This window comes from Aquila chrysaetos, chromosome 3 (genome assembly GCF_900496995.4).
Source record: "Aquila chrysaetos chrysaetos chromosome 3, bAquChr1.4, whole genome shotgun sequence".
Classification (NCBI taxonomy): Eukaryota; Metazoa; Chordata; class Aves; order Accipitriformes; family Accipitridae; genus Aquila; species Aquila chrysaetos.
The window spans coordinates 16,140,243-16,154,528 of NC_044006.1; the positions used below are offsets into that span (position 1 = coordinate 16,140,243).

The following is a 14,286-nucleotide window of genomic DNA, read 5'->3' on the forward strand; positions in this document are numbered from 1 at the left end:
CCTTAGCCCTAGTTCTATAGGGTATGGCTGTTTAATATTTTTATGGTTGAAATGTTTAGTTCAGGAAAAAGGTAAATGCTTGTATATATTTTTGCAGTCCGGGATTCCACTTATTCCATTTTTCTTTCTTTAATTTAAATGGCATGTTTATATGTCTCTTCTGCTGTATTAGGATGGGGGAAAGGGGGCTGGATATCCCAAGCACCAGATATGATTTTAAAATGTCGCAAATAAAGAATTGGGGGGGGGGGGGGCGGAATAATCTGTGAAGCATTGGATTTGGCCAAAATATGAAAAATCCAAAGCAACTTTACTGTGTTAAATTGGCAATGTTTCTGAAGTCAGAGGTTAAGATTACTTAGGCATTTTACTTTGTCAGCATTGTGAATGCTAACAAATTGTTAATTTTTTACAGTTTGTTGTGTAGAAATAAAAAGGAATTAATGTAAGCCACTGGTGCACTTTTCTGTTCTTTATAGGGATCTGGTGAAAACAACATGTGGATGAGCCCACATCATCTGGTATCCCAGATAATAGGTTATTATGAATTGGTCTTCCAAGTAAGATTTTCAGCAGAGATTAATGAATTTGTCTCCCACTACTTCAAATTATTTAGCAACCCAAGCTGCATAAATTCATAGTATGTCACAAATGTATATTCATACACAACTGTCAATTGATCCTAGTTTTCAACTATTAAAATACCTTTTATTTAGAATTTTGCCTTATGAGAATGACATGAGAAAATTAAATGCTGAGCCACTGATCTAAGAATTAACAAAGCCTTATTGTTCTGGGTAGCTCAGGAAATGTTAATATACTAATGAAATGCACAGTAAATGCATCATGTCTTCATCTGATCTAGTATGGAATTTCATTTTTTTTAATCCAGTTGCTTGTGTTTTAAAAAAAAAAAGCTTTTTTTATTATTCTGAGAAAAGTAAAACAAAAAAAATGCTTGGGGTTTTTTTTGTTTGTTTGCATTTTTATTACATGCTGCACTGGATTTGGAATCTCAGCGCTCTCTGTTATATTGGTATCTCCAGCCCCCTTTTTGTGGTGTCTTTTAATTTTCTTCAAGAATCACTGTTTGTGTATATGTGCTCTAGTGAACTCGTATATAAACTGGGATCAGCAGCACTGGATTGTAAAATACTGTACTGAAATTCATTGTTGAAATTTCCTTGCATTGTAATTTCAAATACTCAGGTAACTGTAACAGTATCTCAGTAAGTCAAATACTTTTATAAAACTACTTAAAGAGCTGGTAGTCTCATCGTTATTCTTCTGCGTTATGAAGCATCCGTGTGCAAGTAAGTTGTCAGTCTGCTTTTTGGGGGGTAAGGGGTTAGGCTGCCTGACGTTGTCCTTCTAGCAAAGTTCTTTAGGAATGTTTCTTTCCTGAGACCTCTTCTGCTATTGTTGGTTGCATTGGAACTTCATTAGGAGATTTCAGACACAGCTGTCTTTGTGACTGGTTAGAAACTGCAAATACAACAATTCATGAATTTTTAGTGCTCATGGTGCTGGGGATGCTGCCCCAAGGAGACAGTGAGGCTGCTGGTCTGTTAGCGGCGGTACTCTGAGGGACATGGTCTGGAGAAAGGTTCTGCAGGAGCCACAGCTTTAACATTTTCTTGTACCACTATTGCGGTGATAACAAAAATGAGGTATGACTGTGCAAGTTTGTGTTTTCTGTTTAGGAATGACAGGGTGACAGGAAGGAGGGGAAAAAAGCTCAGATGAGACTGACCAGCCTTGAAGTTACCCTAATCCTCCTCCTTGAAAGAAGCGGTTATTTACATTCTTTCTGTCATCAGGAACCTCCCCTGATTGCCTCGACCTTTCAAAGATAATTGGGATTGGCTTTACAATGACATTGGCCAGCTCCCTCAGCGCTCACAGGTACATCCCATCAGGTCTCATGAACTTGTTTGCATTCAGTTTGTTCAGATGTTCCCTAAACTGATCGTCCTCCACTGAGGGTAATCTTCCTTGCTGCAGACCTTCCCACTGGGTTTTCACTCTGCATATTTTCCCAGATGTTCACGCAGGCTTGGTTATTACAATTTTGTTAGTAGCAGCAAATCCCACGTATGCTTTTCTATGCCAAGTAAATATATGCAATAATAACTGCCTTTTTTCTGCAGCAGGGGAAGTTAGTTTTGAGTTGCTTCCTCCATGATTTGGATGAGATCACTTAAAAGCATGCTAGTAAGTTGTGTAAACCCCAAATTTGACACTGCTTTGGGTAGTTTTAAGTTAGTACAGCTATGAGGATATTTCACATATATCTGAAGTTAAGGGGGGGGCAAAAGAACTAAAACAGAATCACAGTGCAATGCACAGTAAATGTATGGTATGATAAATGTACACCTCAGTTGCACCATTGCATTAGTTCCTCACTATTTTGTTCTGTCATGATGCTGCTAATGTCCGTACCAGTACCAGTCCTGGGTGGGGTTATTGATGGGTTTGTAGTTGGCAAGATGGGAGTACTTGTTTAGTTTAAACAAAACCTTGTTTGGTTTAGGTCTCTAATAGCAGCTCTGCACTGCTTACCTATTGACCAAATCTTGTCATCGTTGGTGGGACTAGAAGTGGAATCAATCTATGGTAGAATGACTTTCTGTAAGCAAGCTTTAAAACTTACTGCTGGACTGGTAAGCGAGATTAGAATTTAAAGTAATTAGGTTGCAGAGCTGTAAATATCCACTAGAAGAGAAAACAGCAGCATCTCTTGAATCCTAAAGAAGGATTTGTTCCTGATCTCTGAAGGTGCATGACCTCATGTCCACTCTCAACCTATCAGCTCTACAGTAGTGCAAAAATGACAGGGTTTGTTGGAGAAATCTGTTTTCTGTGAGCAGAAAGTAGTCCCTGCCAGATTTAAAGGACCAGTGAGCTTATCTGCTATGTCAAATCCTGGTTTTCAGAGTATCTTGGAAAAAAACCAAAAAATACTTTATGAGGTCACGCTTCTACTTTTTACCCAACAAACACCTGCTTTCTGTAACTGTTGAGAGGAGCCTAGTGGTAGCTGAATGGCAGTTTTCTGCTTGCACGGGGGTAGTGCTGAAAGAAGCAGCACTGAAATCAAGCAGAGCCTGGATTCCAGTTGAAAGGGGGGGAAGTACCCACCGCAACTATTGTGTAACACCAGCTAGGGCTGTGTTTGATAGGGTGCATGAGTGTGTTACTTCGTTTTGCCTTCAGAACACAGGACATAGCCCTATATAGGCGGGCTGAGCGTTTACCTTTCCCATACTGGCAGCAGACACCCTTACCGCCTCACCTCACTTCCTAGGGGCCGCGGCAGGTAGGTTCCCACCAGCCCGGCAGTTTTAGGGGTGCGCGATGCCTGCCCGCGGCAGTGGGGCCTGGACTGACCATCCCCGCTCTGCCCGGCGCCTCACGCACCGGCGGTGTGTGTCAACTCTTTGCTTTATTTGAGGGGTAAAGTTGTGAGGGTTTAGACCAAAGGCCCTTACGCGAGATCAAGGACCCGACGGCCGCCAAGCGACGGCTCCCCGCCCGCAGCGGCCGCCCAGGACCCGCCCCCACCGGGCCCTAAGGCGATCCGGGCGGGGCTTTACCGCGGAAACGCCGCCATTCGGCTCCCCCCTCCGCCCCGCCGTGGGACAAGTGCTTCCGGGGCAGGGCCTACGTCGTGACGGCCGGCCCGCCGCTCCTCCCCGCGGATTGGCGGAGCGGGCGGCGCGCATGCGCGCGGTGCTGTGACTGGGAGGACAGGCGGCGGCAGCTCGAGATGGTGGGTGAGGCCGTGGCGGGCGCTGGGGTCTGCCCGGGCCGGCGGGAGCGGGGCCGTGTCACCCCCCGGGGCCGGGGCGTCCCCTCCCGTCCGGCGCTGCCCCGCGGCCGGGCCCGGGGGGCCTCGTGCCGCCTGGGCAGGCCCCGTGCCACCTCTCTCGCCCGGCCCCCGGGGGCTCCGGCCTGTTGGCGCTACTGCCAGCGCCCGCAGACCGAGGCGGAGAGGACCGGTCCTCGGACCCCCTCGGCCAGAGGGGCTGCCCCCGCCCGGGCGGGTGTCCGGGCCGGCCGGTGCGCTGCACTGAGTAGAAGCGGGACTCAGCTGCGGGTAGCTGTTTGATCTCTCTCCGGTGTCTCTCAGTCCCCCCCAGTCTGCCTGGGGCTCGGTTTCTGTGCTGGGAACGCGCGGGTCTGGCCCTTTCTTGTTGAGTGGGTGTTGTGCCGGGAGGTTTCTTGTCTCCTGCGGCTCGCCGGTGTTTCACAGGGCAGCGGCCGAGTCGGGCAGCTCGGGAGCCGCCCCCTGCTTTGTCACGGGAGGGTTTCACCGTGCCAGCTGAGCCCAGCCTGCCCGGCAGTGCTGGCCGTGGGCTTCTGTCCCAAAATCCATTGCGGTGGAAAGCGTTTCGCTCCCATAAACCTTCAGTTAACTCTGTCAAGCACTGAAACAACGCCATGGGATGGCAGGCTGAAGATACGTTGAGAGGAAAATCTTTGCATTTCTTACGGCTACTGGGTTACAACTCCTGAAGCGGAAAACAATCAGGAAAAAAGACTGCTTAAGACATCTGGCTGTTTAATATCCTGTAGAACCTGGAACGTATTTATTTTATTGTAATTGCATTGAAGGTTGCTTCCCGTTCGAATGTATTGTTGGCTAGCACACATGCATTCGTGAAATTGGGGATCAAAATATGTGGAAAAACTTCTAAAGAAATAAGTACTGACCTAAGTTGTAGGTGGAAAATTGAAATGGTCTAATAAGACATACTTGTTAGGCAAACCCAGGAGTTAAAGCTTTCTAGATGAAAACAGGAAGATAAAGGCTACTGTTGTACATACAGCAAAGGTTATATAAGAGCAGATGGGTGATGGGGGAGTATTTACTCTCCTTCTCTAGAGTGCATCTCTCCTTCTCCGTACACTGTTTCTTGTAGTTATTCAACCCTTTATTAAGATAGTTTTTGTTTGTTTCACAAGTTAAATTTATACATTTTTTCTCAGTAATATTTTTGCTAGTCTGGTGAGTTGAACTGGCTTGCAGGGGTGTTGGACAAGCACCATAGCTAGTGTGTGTGAAGGGGTATGTGCGTGTCAGGGAGTAAGAACAGGAGGAGCGAGACCTTCTTACGTCAAGAGCAGTGAACTGTTAGAGCAGATCATTCCACCTTGTGTGTTAGATTATCTGTTGGTTGTTAGAAGAAATTAAAAATCAATATCATTCTCTGTGGATGCTTCTTTGCATCCAGATAGGTTTGTTAAGGTCCAGTGAAGGAAAGTATTTAATGACTCAGGACTTAAATACTGCTAGTAAGAAGTCAGGAAATTATTTTGGATTTAACAGTGTGCCGCCAAATTTCTCTCAGCATTTGTACACCCTGTAGTTTGTTCTTTGTTTCCCTTCCCTTGTCTTCCACTTGAAAATAGTCCAGCATTCAAAAATAATCAGGAGTTTTGTTGAAATGACTGAATTTTTCTATGCTGAGTAAGACAGAAAAACTGCTTCATAAAGACAAACTCAGGTGGTACCATCTCTTACCTGCAACAGTTTGTGTTACTCCAAGCTACTTAAACTAACAGCACTCTGCAGGAAGTTTGCTAGTAGTTTTGAGATTGAGGGCATGTTGTTTTGTTAGGAGAAGTCCTCTTCCCAGGGAACAAGGCTTATAACATGACTGTGCTCCCTTGCTGCTGGGTGGAAGTGGAGAGAGGGTTACTCACAGTGCCCAAGAAACACAGCTGTCTTGGCCAAATGCCCCATGTAGGTCTCACCTTTCCTGAGTTCAGTTGATTCCTGTCTTCCCTCCTAGACCGTTTCTGTGGGACTCTGTCATGCAGGATCTGAAAGATGCTGCATATCTCTGTTTCCTTTAGTGGGAATAAAAAATGCCAAATATTCACCCAGCTGTGGAAAGCAGCTCAGGTGCTGAGGTTTTAGAAAACCCATAGCTAAATTTTGATTGATGTCTTGTAGCAAAGGAAGTTGTGCAGAAGGGTTTGAAAGCTCTTCTGTTGATGGTGGTTTTTACAGAGAAGGAAAAGGGACTGCTGCCTTGGCCTTCAGTTTTCATTTTTCCTTTTTTTTTGTTAAGTTGGTTTTGCAAAGCTCTAAATTATTGTTAGTGGTTATAATCTTGTAGCTATCCCAGCAGGATTTGTAATTATAAACAAATAGCATTTATTCATTGTTTTCCCCCTGACTTTTCTTATTTGTAATTGCTCTTAGCATTCATTTGATATAAGGGAAGGTAGTTTTGCACCCAGAATGTATCTTTTTCTATGTTTTTCATAAATTCCATGTATATTTTCATACACAATTTTTGCTTGACACCTAAATTGTAGCAGTCTGATGAAGCAGGCTTCTGGTTGCAAGCCTACAGTAAGGAACTGATGCGTGAGGTTGTGGGAGGGTTGGGGAGGAGGAGAGAGGGAAAGATCAGAGGGGAGTTCCAGGTTTCCACAAGATTATAATCACAAATGAGTGAAGACAGATGGAAAACAACTGAAAAGGTCATGCAGAAAAGGTAGTACCAAAGTACAGATGCTTTGCTGTACAGAATGGTGTAGGTAGTATTTGTTTGAATCATCTTTGTGCAGCTTTATTTTCAGACACATTATTTCAAAGCTTTGGTGGAAGGCAAGTAACAGCTGAAATCTTCTATTGATTTGTGCTTTCTCTGTTTGTAGGCTGAGGTGGAAGAAACACTGAAGCGAATTCAGAGCCAAAAAGGAGTGCAGGGAATCATTGTTGTTAATTCTGAAGGTACTGTGTCAGTCTCGGTTTTCTGAGATATAACTTATTCTAAACATGCACTTTAAGGACCGCTGATTGTACTACTTGCATTTAGATTACAGTCTGTCTTTAGCAAAGGTTTTCCTGTTGCCAAAGCAGATGGACAATAGTTAGGCAACAAGAGAAAATTGGGTTCCTATTTCTGCTGTTCTGCAAGCTCACTTTATTATTTTAGGAAATAAATCAAAATAAATTGCAAAAGCTTAGAAATATTTGAGTTATGCCAGTGTTTGAGCCTGTGTTCTGTCAAAGCCTTTATGCAGCAGCTGATGTCCTCTATAATCAACACTGATCCCAGCCCAGCTTACTTGAGTATCATTTAACTGTGATGTTCAGGAGCCTTTCAGAAAGGAAAAGCTGTCCCCAGTCAAGAGAACAAGATTGAAACATTGGTATTTCCTGTCTCCCCACAGATATTTATTTTTGTTACTATTTATTTCTATGTATAGATCTCATTAAAAAAAACAAATAAATGAAAAAGGAAAAGTAAAGCACTGATGCTACTAGAGGTAAACAGTTCTTCTCACCTACACCTGTGGTTCCAGATCTTAGCCTTTCCACGTCTTATTTCTGTTCATGTTCTTCTAAGCCTTTAAAAAGAACACTCCTAATGCCTGGTGTAGCGACAACATCTGCTTAGGTTAAATAGCCACCCCAGTTGGACCTGATAATGCCCAAGGCAGGGTTAGTTCTGGAGTTATGTCACTGACCCTTGCTGTCCCCTGTTTCTTGCAGGTATTCCTATCAAAAGTACTATGGACAACTCCACAACGATTCAGTATGCGGGCCTCATGCACAGCTTCATCATGAAGGCAAGGAGCACTGTGCGAGACATTGATCCCCAGAATGACCTCACATTCCTGCGGATCCGCTCCAAGAAAAATGAAATCATGGTTGCACCAGGTAAAAGTGAGTGGCGTGAAAGCAGGCATTAGCGAATCCAGCAGAATTCTTTTCTCATGAGACTGACACTGTGTCAGCCTGAGAGAAGAGTTCTGCCTGCTGCTTTTTTTCATATTGTATAATCTCTTCTTTTCCAAGAAGCTGTTTTGCTTTCGTCAGAGTTGAAAGCTTTTATCACTGACCTAAGTTTGCTTTTTCATGTTTGAATGTGGGAAGTCACTTTCCTCATTTCATGTTGATCAAAGTAGAAAGTGTTAAATAGTGTTCGAGACTGTGTTGCAGCCTCTCATGTTTTGTGTTTTTCAGTATAAAACCACAAGAGTTGGAAAGGAATATGTTTTGAGAGCAATTTCAGTTCAGAACTGTAGACTAAGTGATAAAGCAAAACAGTCTAACAGATTTTCCAGTTCAGAGAAAAGTAATAGAGCATATTGTAGCTGTAATCGTGAGTCGTAGAATATAGCAGCAGCAACCTTCTTTTCAGGAAACATCCTCAGTATTTCAGCAAATTATGAAACGGGAAGCAATGAGATGGGTACAGTTCACTAATGTGGCAGGAACTCAGCTTTGTGCCTTCATACTGCATTGGCTCCATGGTGGGATTGTGCTGATGGAGAGGCTGCAGTAGACTGCTCTGCAAGGACTGGTCAAGGCAGATCTTAAGACAGGCTCTGGGGTTTATGCTGAGGCACCCTCTAATTTCCATATGAAGGATGAAAAGAGAGGAATAAGCATTGCTCCAGAAAAAATACAGCTGCAGCCCAGCAGTCTGCCTGTGAGATAAGGGAAATCACTGTCTTGTACCACCTATTTTGATTCCATCATTGCATGTGCCAGTTACTATTATTTCCTAGGCACAAGCTGGATTAAATTCAATTGGCTTGGGAGCATGCAGTTTCTAAAGCTGAGACTTTTTCTCAGTAACACTCATAAAAATTATAAGTGATCTGACATGCCAAGCCTCTTTTGCTCATTGAGAACGAATGTCAGAACTCTAGTTCCCACAGTGTATCAGTGAGATATGAAAAAATGCTGAAATTTATTGTTGCTGTGAAAAAACATCAGCAATGAAAGAATAATTTCTTTTTTTTTCCTCCAGATAAAGACTACTTCCTGATTGTCATCCAGAACCCAACTGAATGATTACGCTGACTTGGCCTGGTTTTTTTTCCCTTTGCCCAACTGTTTTTTTTAATTTAATGGTAAAGAATAGAGCATTAGTGTTAATTCTGTTGTGCCACTTCAATAATGTCTGGAAAAACAAAAGCAGGTGTTTTTGTTGTTTACAAACAGAAAAAGTGGCTTTTTTTTTTTTGTATCACAAGTCGTTTCAAGGAGGAGTTGGTGAATTAGAATCAGGCAGTAAAAAATGCAATAGATTCTTTTAATAGTTAAGAAGGTAATATAATAAAATTCTAATAATGTTCTAAAAATTATTATTCTTTGTATGTTTCCATGCTTCTGTCACCACTATTTGAGATATGCTTTTACACTACTGCTTTTCAATGACTGTAAATATGAAACTTGCCTATCCTCTAGTTGTGTCTTACTCCGTTGGTTTTACAAGTTACTTTGAAAAAGTCTGACCATATCAAATTAAAAAGTGTCATCAGTGACTGTTTTGTCTTACGTATTTTCCTTCTGAAGATTTTAATTATTCTCATGATTGATGTTTTTTCTTCAAAAAACAGAACCATCCTAGGACTATTTTTACTCTTCTGTTGCTTTCTCTAAACAAGGATTTAGTCTAAGTGCATGTGCAATGTACTTATAATTGCCTCCTATGTTAGAGCATTTTCCTACCACTTCCTTTTTGTTTCAGACAGAGAAGTGCTGTGGCTAAGTAAGGCCATCAAGACTGCCTGTTGGAGCTCTCATACTATCACAGTTCAGCAGCCAATTTGATCTGGTATCCTCCTTTAGTAATTTTTTATTGATGGCCGTTAAGGACAAAAAAAGGTCATCTGGTTCCTCCAAAATAATAAAGGGGTTATTTTTGTAGTCTTGAAAGAGCCTTTTTAATTGCACGCAGAGCTCAAGAATTTGTGCAGAATGTCTGCATTGAAGATGTTTGTGACGTGTGTGACAGACACAGCTCTGGCTTGTACTGAAGAGTCTTAGTGATGTGCAGAACGCCATAGCCCAGATTCAGAAATGATGCATACTGGCTTGCACTGCATTTTCGTTGCATACTCAGGTAGCTCAATACAGCTAACTGCTACAGCAGGGAGTGGTGTTCAGAGAGCCTGGTTCCTTTCCCAGTCTCGTTTGTCCCACAGAGAAGGGGGGGCTTGCAGGTGGTGTAGCTGCCTGCTTGTGCTTCAGCTTCTTCACATGTCTGGCCTCAGATTGCTTGTGATAGAAGTGTTTTACCAGCCTGAAAAGGAATTTCTACCAATGTGCACCTGAGCAAAGAGGCACAGCCTACAGGCATGAAACATAGTGTGCAATTAAAGAAAGAACTTTGAATACCTGCAGTTTTATTAGGGGATGCTGTTTCTTGTGCTGGTGAGGGATCACTCCTGACTCATGTATCTCTGCTAGCAGAAGGGAATAATCCGTGTTTAGCCCTGCTCTTTCAAAATTACATGGGAGTAGTAGGAACATGTACTACCTGTCCAGTTCTATACTGAGGAACGGACTAAGAATTTGTGGATAATCTCAGCAGGTTAGGGGGTATTTCAGGCAGTTGGCCGCAGTGCAGTTTTGGAGTCTGTAGTAAAAATGTCGGTGCTGACTTGGATGCTTTTCTGGATTTCAGAGCACAAAGTGATGGAGTGGATATGTGGTGACTCAAACAGCTAAGATAACCTGTATGCTCAGCATTTGTCTTCTGTGTATGTTCAGACTTGGGCATTAATTTATAGACTGTCTAATTTTTTAGGTAGTGTTTATGACCATGAAGTTCAGAAATGCTTTTTGAGATCTGTGCTCAGTCCTGCAGCATCTGGGTGAGGGTGCTTTGCAGTATTTTGGGTATCTCAGCTGTTAATGTGACTCAGTGTTGGCTGTTACTCAGTTTATGAACTGTTTCTCCCATCAGCATATGTCTGACCACACTAAACTGGTGTAGCCCTGGGATCACATTTTGTGCCAAGAAGTGACTGATGTAAACATCCATCTCCTAGTTGTAGAAAACTGACAGATAACTCGCATAGCATGTATTCACTGGCCCTTTTATTATTGAATCTTGGTTTAAGCCACACCATCAAACCAATGAATAGGGTCTGAAATCATGCTCTGTGTTTGGAGTAGTTCCTGATACACAGCAGCTTATATAATGCGTGTGATCTGTCATAATTTGAGTGCTGTCTCCAAAAAAATGATCTCCAGCAAGCTGAAGTCTCTGGATAATAGCTGAATAGTGAAGCAAGGCAGAAGAAAAATGTGACTTCGGTTATTTCCTCTATCTTTTGTTGTTCATAGGCAGAGAAATCGTTTCCTTGGAAGTGGTGACCTGCTTACATATTTTGGCTTTCCCTAGTAGGTGTCAGTGTTACTCTTTTGAACAGTGAAGGATATCTTTAGTGTCCGGCATTCTTTTGGACACTTCCTTTAGGATAGCTGTTCTACCAGTGGTTTTGTGTCATATCTGACTTTGGGACAGAGAATGTTGAGGTGGTTTTTTCTTTAAACAAGCTGTAATAAATAACCCTGTTGCAAAACAAAGATCATGCCCATTTTCTGCATTGTGTTGTGACCATAAATGTGCAGTGAAATGACTGAGTTCCTGTTATATGCTGATTGTTTGGGGTTTTGGAGGGGGTTTGGGGGTTGTTCCGGGGGGGGGGGGGGTGTTTTGGTTTTGTTTGTTTTTTTTTCCAAGGACTGTTAGCAGTCTGACCTGCAATATACTGAGGAATTTGAATAAAGTGGTCTTGAAGAAGCTGGTTTTGGAGTCTGGAGGAGCTTGTCAAATCCATCTGCTCAGGGCAGGGCCTTGCTTATGCCATGCTAGTGCTACCTTTACACTAGCATTCAAAGTTAATTCACTTTGTTTTTTTAAAAAAGGGGGAGGGCTGGATGAAGCTGAAGAACAACAATTTCCATTTAGATACTTACTATGGAGAAAAAGTGTCTTATTCAGATCAGGAGCATTAGAGAGTCACAGAGATCTGACCAGAAGCAATTGCTCTGTATGCAAGTTAGGGGAGGATTTCACTTTTCCTTAGTTAACTTAAAGAGGGTCAAGAAGGAGATGGGATGAAGTTCTGCTTCTTGTCCTGTGTTTGCTGAGTCTGGGCCTACTCATTCTATGATAAAATTATTGTCAAATTGAGGAAGAATGGCAAAATAAGCATTATGGTTCTAGTCCTTTTTTCTAGCCAGAAAGCACGACGAGGTGGTTCAAAGGAGGGCTGGAATAACCTTTGCGACCTGTGCCTTAGAGCTGCTTTGTATAGTGGCTGGAGACTGGCCTAATTTGCTGTCTTGGAGAAGTCAGTTTTCATGGATCCCTCTCTGAAGGCAGAGGAAGCATCTGCTGCTGAGATGTGGGAAACAAACCCTAATGCATTAACACGCTAATGAAAGGAAGTTTGAGGTATGGCTCTGGGCTGTCAACAGCAGCACTTGAGGCCGAAGGATGCGCTCTCTTGTGCTGACTCTGCTCTTGAGATAAGTCTCTGGTAGAGGAATGGAGGTGATGACGTATTAATACTGCAAAAGCTAGGCTTGTAGAAACTCATCTTCTATGGGTCTTAGAGCAGCTCTTTTAAGTTGCTCCAGCTTGTGTTTGCTCCAGCACCCTCCCAAGCAACTCTTCGTCTGCCTGAGATGGCTCAGCTCTGGTTGTGCAGCGCTCCTCTTCACATATGGGACGTTTATGTTTGATCTTGTCCTAGCACTTTTGTTATGTATAGCTACATCTGAAGGCGATGAAGGTCTGGCATAGATAGTTACACCAATACAGGCTGGCCTTATGTTAGTAGAGCTAGAGCAGCTCCTTGAACCAGTATAATCTGTAGGAAAAGCTGTGGCAGCTGGGGTGTGCAGGGGCAGTGAGCTCTGACAAACACTGCCATGTCAGCAGAAACCTGAGCATCAACACGATTTCTGTTGACAAAAACACACTTCCTTTACCAGTGTGACAGGATTCCTTCGGGGAGATTTCCATCCGCTAGCATGGTTTCACAAGCATCCAGGGGTGCTTATTATCAGCAGCGTTTACCCTGTATGAATGCTGGCATGCTATACGTAAAGCTTGCTGTTGATCTAGGTCATGCTAGGACAGCTTGCTGGTGCTGGGTTGTTACAGCTGGTTCCTTCCATCTTTAAACCTTTGACTGCTCTGGGGTTTTTTGGATCTGAAGTGCACCTCCTTAAATAAGGAGTTTTGCCAATGACATCAGTAAGAATAGGCAAGAGAGGTATTAGTGTGTGCGAGATTTTTCAGGAAAGCTGAGGGCTGAAGGAAGAAGTGTATAAATCATACTCTGCTGGATTAGAAGTAAAACTTCCTTGATCCATGTCCCATTTTTATAAGTACATTAACATGCTGAGAAGCTCCAGAGCTTCCATGAACCAGCGTCTTTTCTCCCACTCTGGGTGTATGAATAATATTCTGTGGAATTATGGCCCCAGTCCTGCAATGAGGTCTGCATGGATAAAATCAGGGATCAAATCACTAAATTAGAAAGAGTTCCTCATGCCTCTCATCAAAAAGGGGTTAACGCTTTATAACAATGGTAATAAAAAATCCTTTGCCTGAGGATGCAGTCTGTAAAGTTGATCAGCTTGCCACGTCTAATTCAACATTACTGCTTTCCCTTATCTATTTTCTGATTAAAAGGATCTATATTGGAAATGAATGCCTCTACCTGTATCTTAATTATAAAAGTGGATCTGAAGAGCTTACACTTCCTTACCAGTATGTGTTTAATTAACTACTGCTACTGCTTGGTCAAGGAAAATCCATTATGTTAGCCATGAAAGTAATTGTTTCCTTTCTTGGGTAAACTCTACAAGGAGAAAAGAATTTGTTTGATTATTTTAATTGGTAACGCTTGTAATAATTGGAGCAGTTTTTCAACAGATGCATCTTTCACATCTTTTTTTACCAAGGTTGTACTTTATCCTTTAACATTTTGCATTCACTGGTGTTCCATGCCAATTCACTGTAAACAATGAACCATTGCTTTGGCAGAATACAGCTTGTGTTGCGGCTTACATTGAGGGGGAATATTAAACGTGGCTCTTTGTGAAACATTGACATTCTGTTTGCAGTTGTTTTTTGATTCATTTACAGTAGCTCCAGAAATAGCCTGCCCTATTTGTATTTGTGCTGGGGTCTTTAAAGTATCCAGGCTCTGAATGCAGTAGGGAAAACAACAGGCTCATTAGTTGAGAAATGATAGAGGTAGCCGTGGGAATTGCAAATACCTGATTATCTTGGTGAGACTGGTTTATGTGCAGGTTTGCTGACAGTAGAAGCTCACAGATGGACCCATGGTCTGAACCGCCTCAGCTGGCATCCCCCCATGGATGCTTCCCTCCCCCCAGTGCTGGCTAAGGGCAGCCAGCGGTAACACTGGGGAGACCTTTGAGCCGAGATCTCCGGAGGCAGCCACAGCGTGCTGGAGTCATTGACACCTCTGTCCTTC

General features: G+C 42.9%; 2 protein-coding genes across 8 annotated transcripts in view; both read left to right on the forward strand.

Moving 5' to 3' along the window:
* Positions 1–7,611, forward strand: part of ITCH (itchy E3 ubiquitin protein ligase) — a 72,095-nt gene extending 64,484 nt beyond the window's left edge. For all 6 annotated transcript variants that reach the window (XM_030008849.2, XM_041122732.1, XM_041122730.1 and 3 more), the window contains 2 exons: positions 6,676–6,751; positions 7,517–7,611. The gene's annotated coding sequence lies outside the window, so the exon portion shown is untranslated. The remainder of the gene's footprint in view (positions 1–6,675; positions 6,752–7,516) is intronic.
* DYNLRB1 (dynein light chain roadblock-type 1) lies at positions 3,626–9,300 on the forward strand. Of its 2 annotated transcripts, none has more exons than XM_030008847.2 (4): positions 3,626–3,772; positions 6,676–6,751; positions 7,517–7,690; positions 8,784–9,300. In XM_030008847.2, exons 1-4 carry the CDS (start codon positions 3,770–3,772, stop codon positions 8,825–8,827), a joined length of 297 nt encoding a protein of 98 aa, XP_029864707.1. In that variant the 5' UTR covers positions 3,626–3,769; the 3' UTR covers positions 8,828–9,300. The 2 variants fall into 2 exon arrangements, with proteins under 2 accessions (XP_029864707.1, XP_029864708.1); XM_030008848.2 differs by having other exon boundaries at positions 7,517–7,684.
* Positions 9,301–14,286: the final 4,986 nt, after the last annotated feature.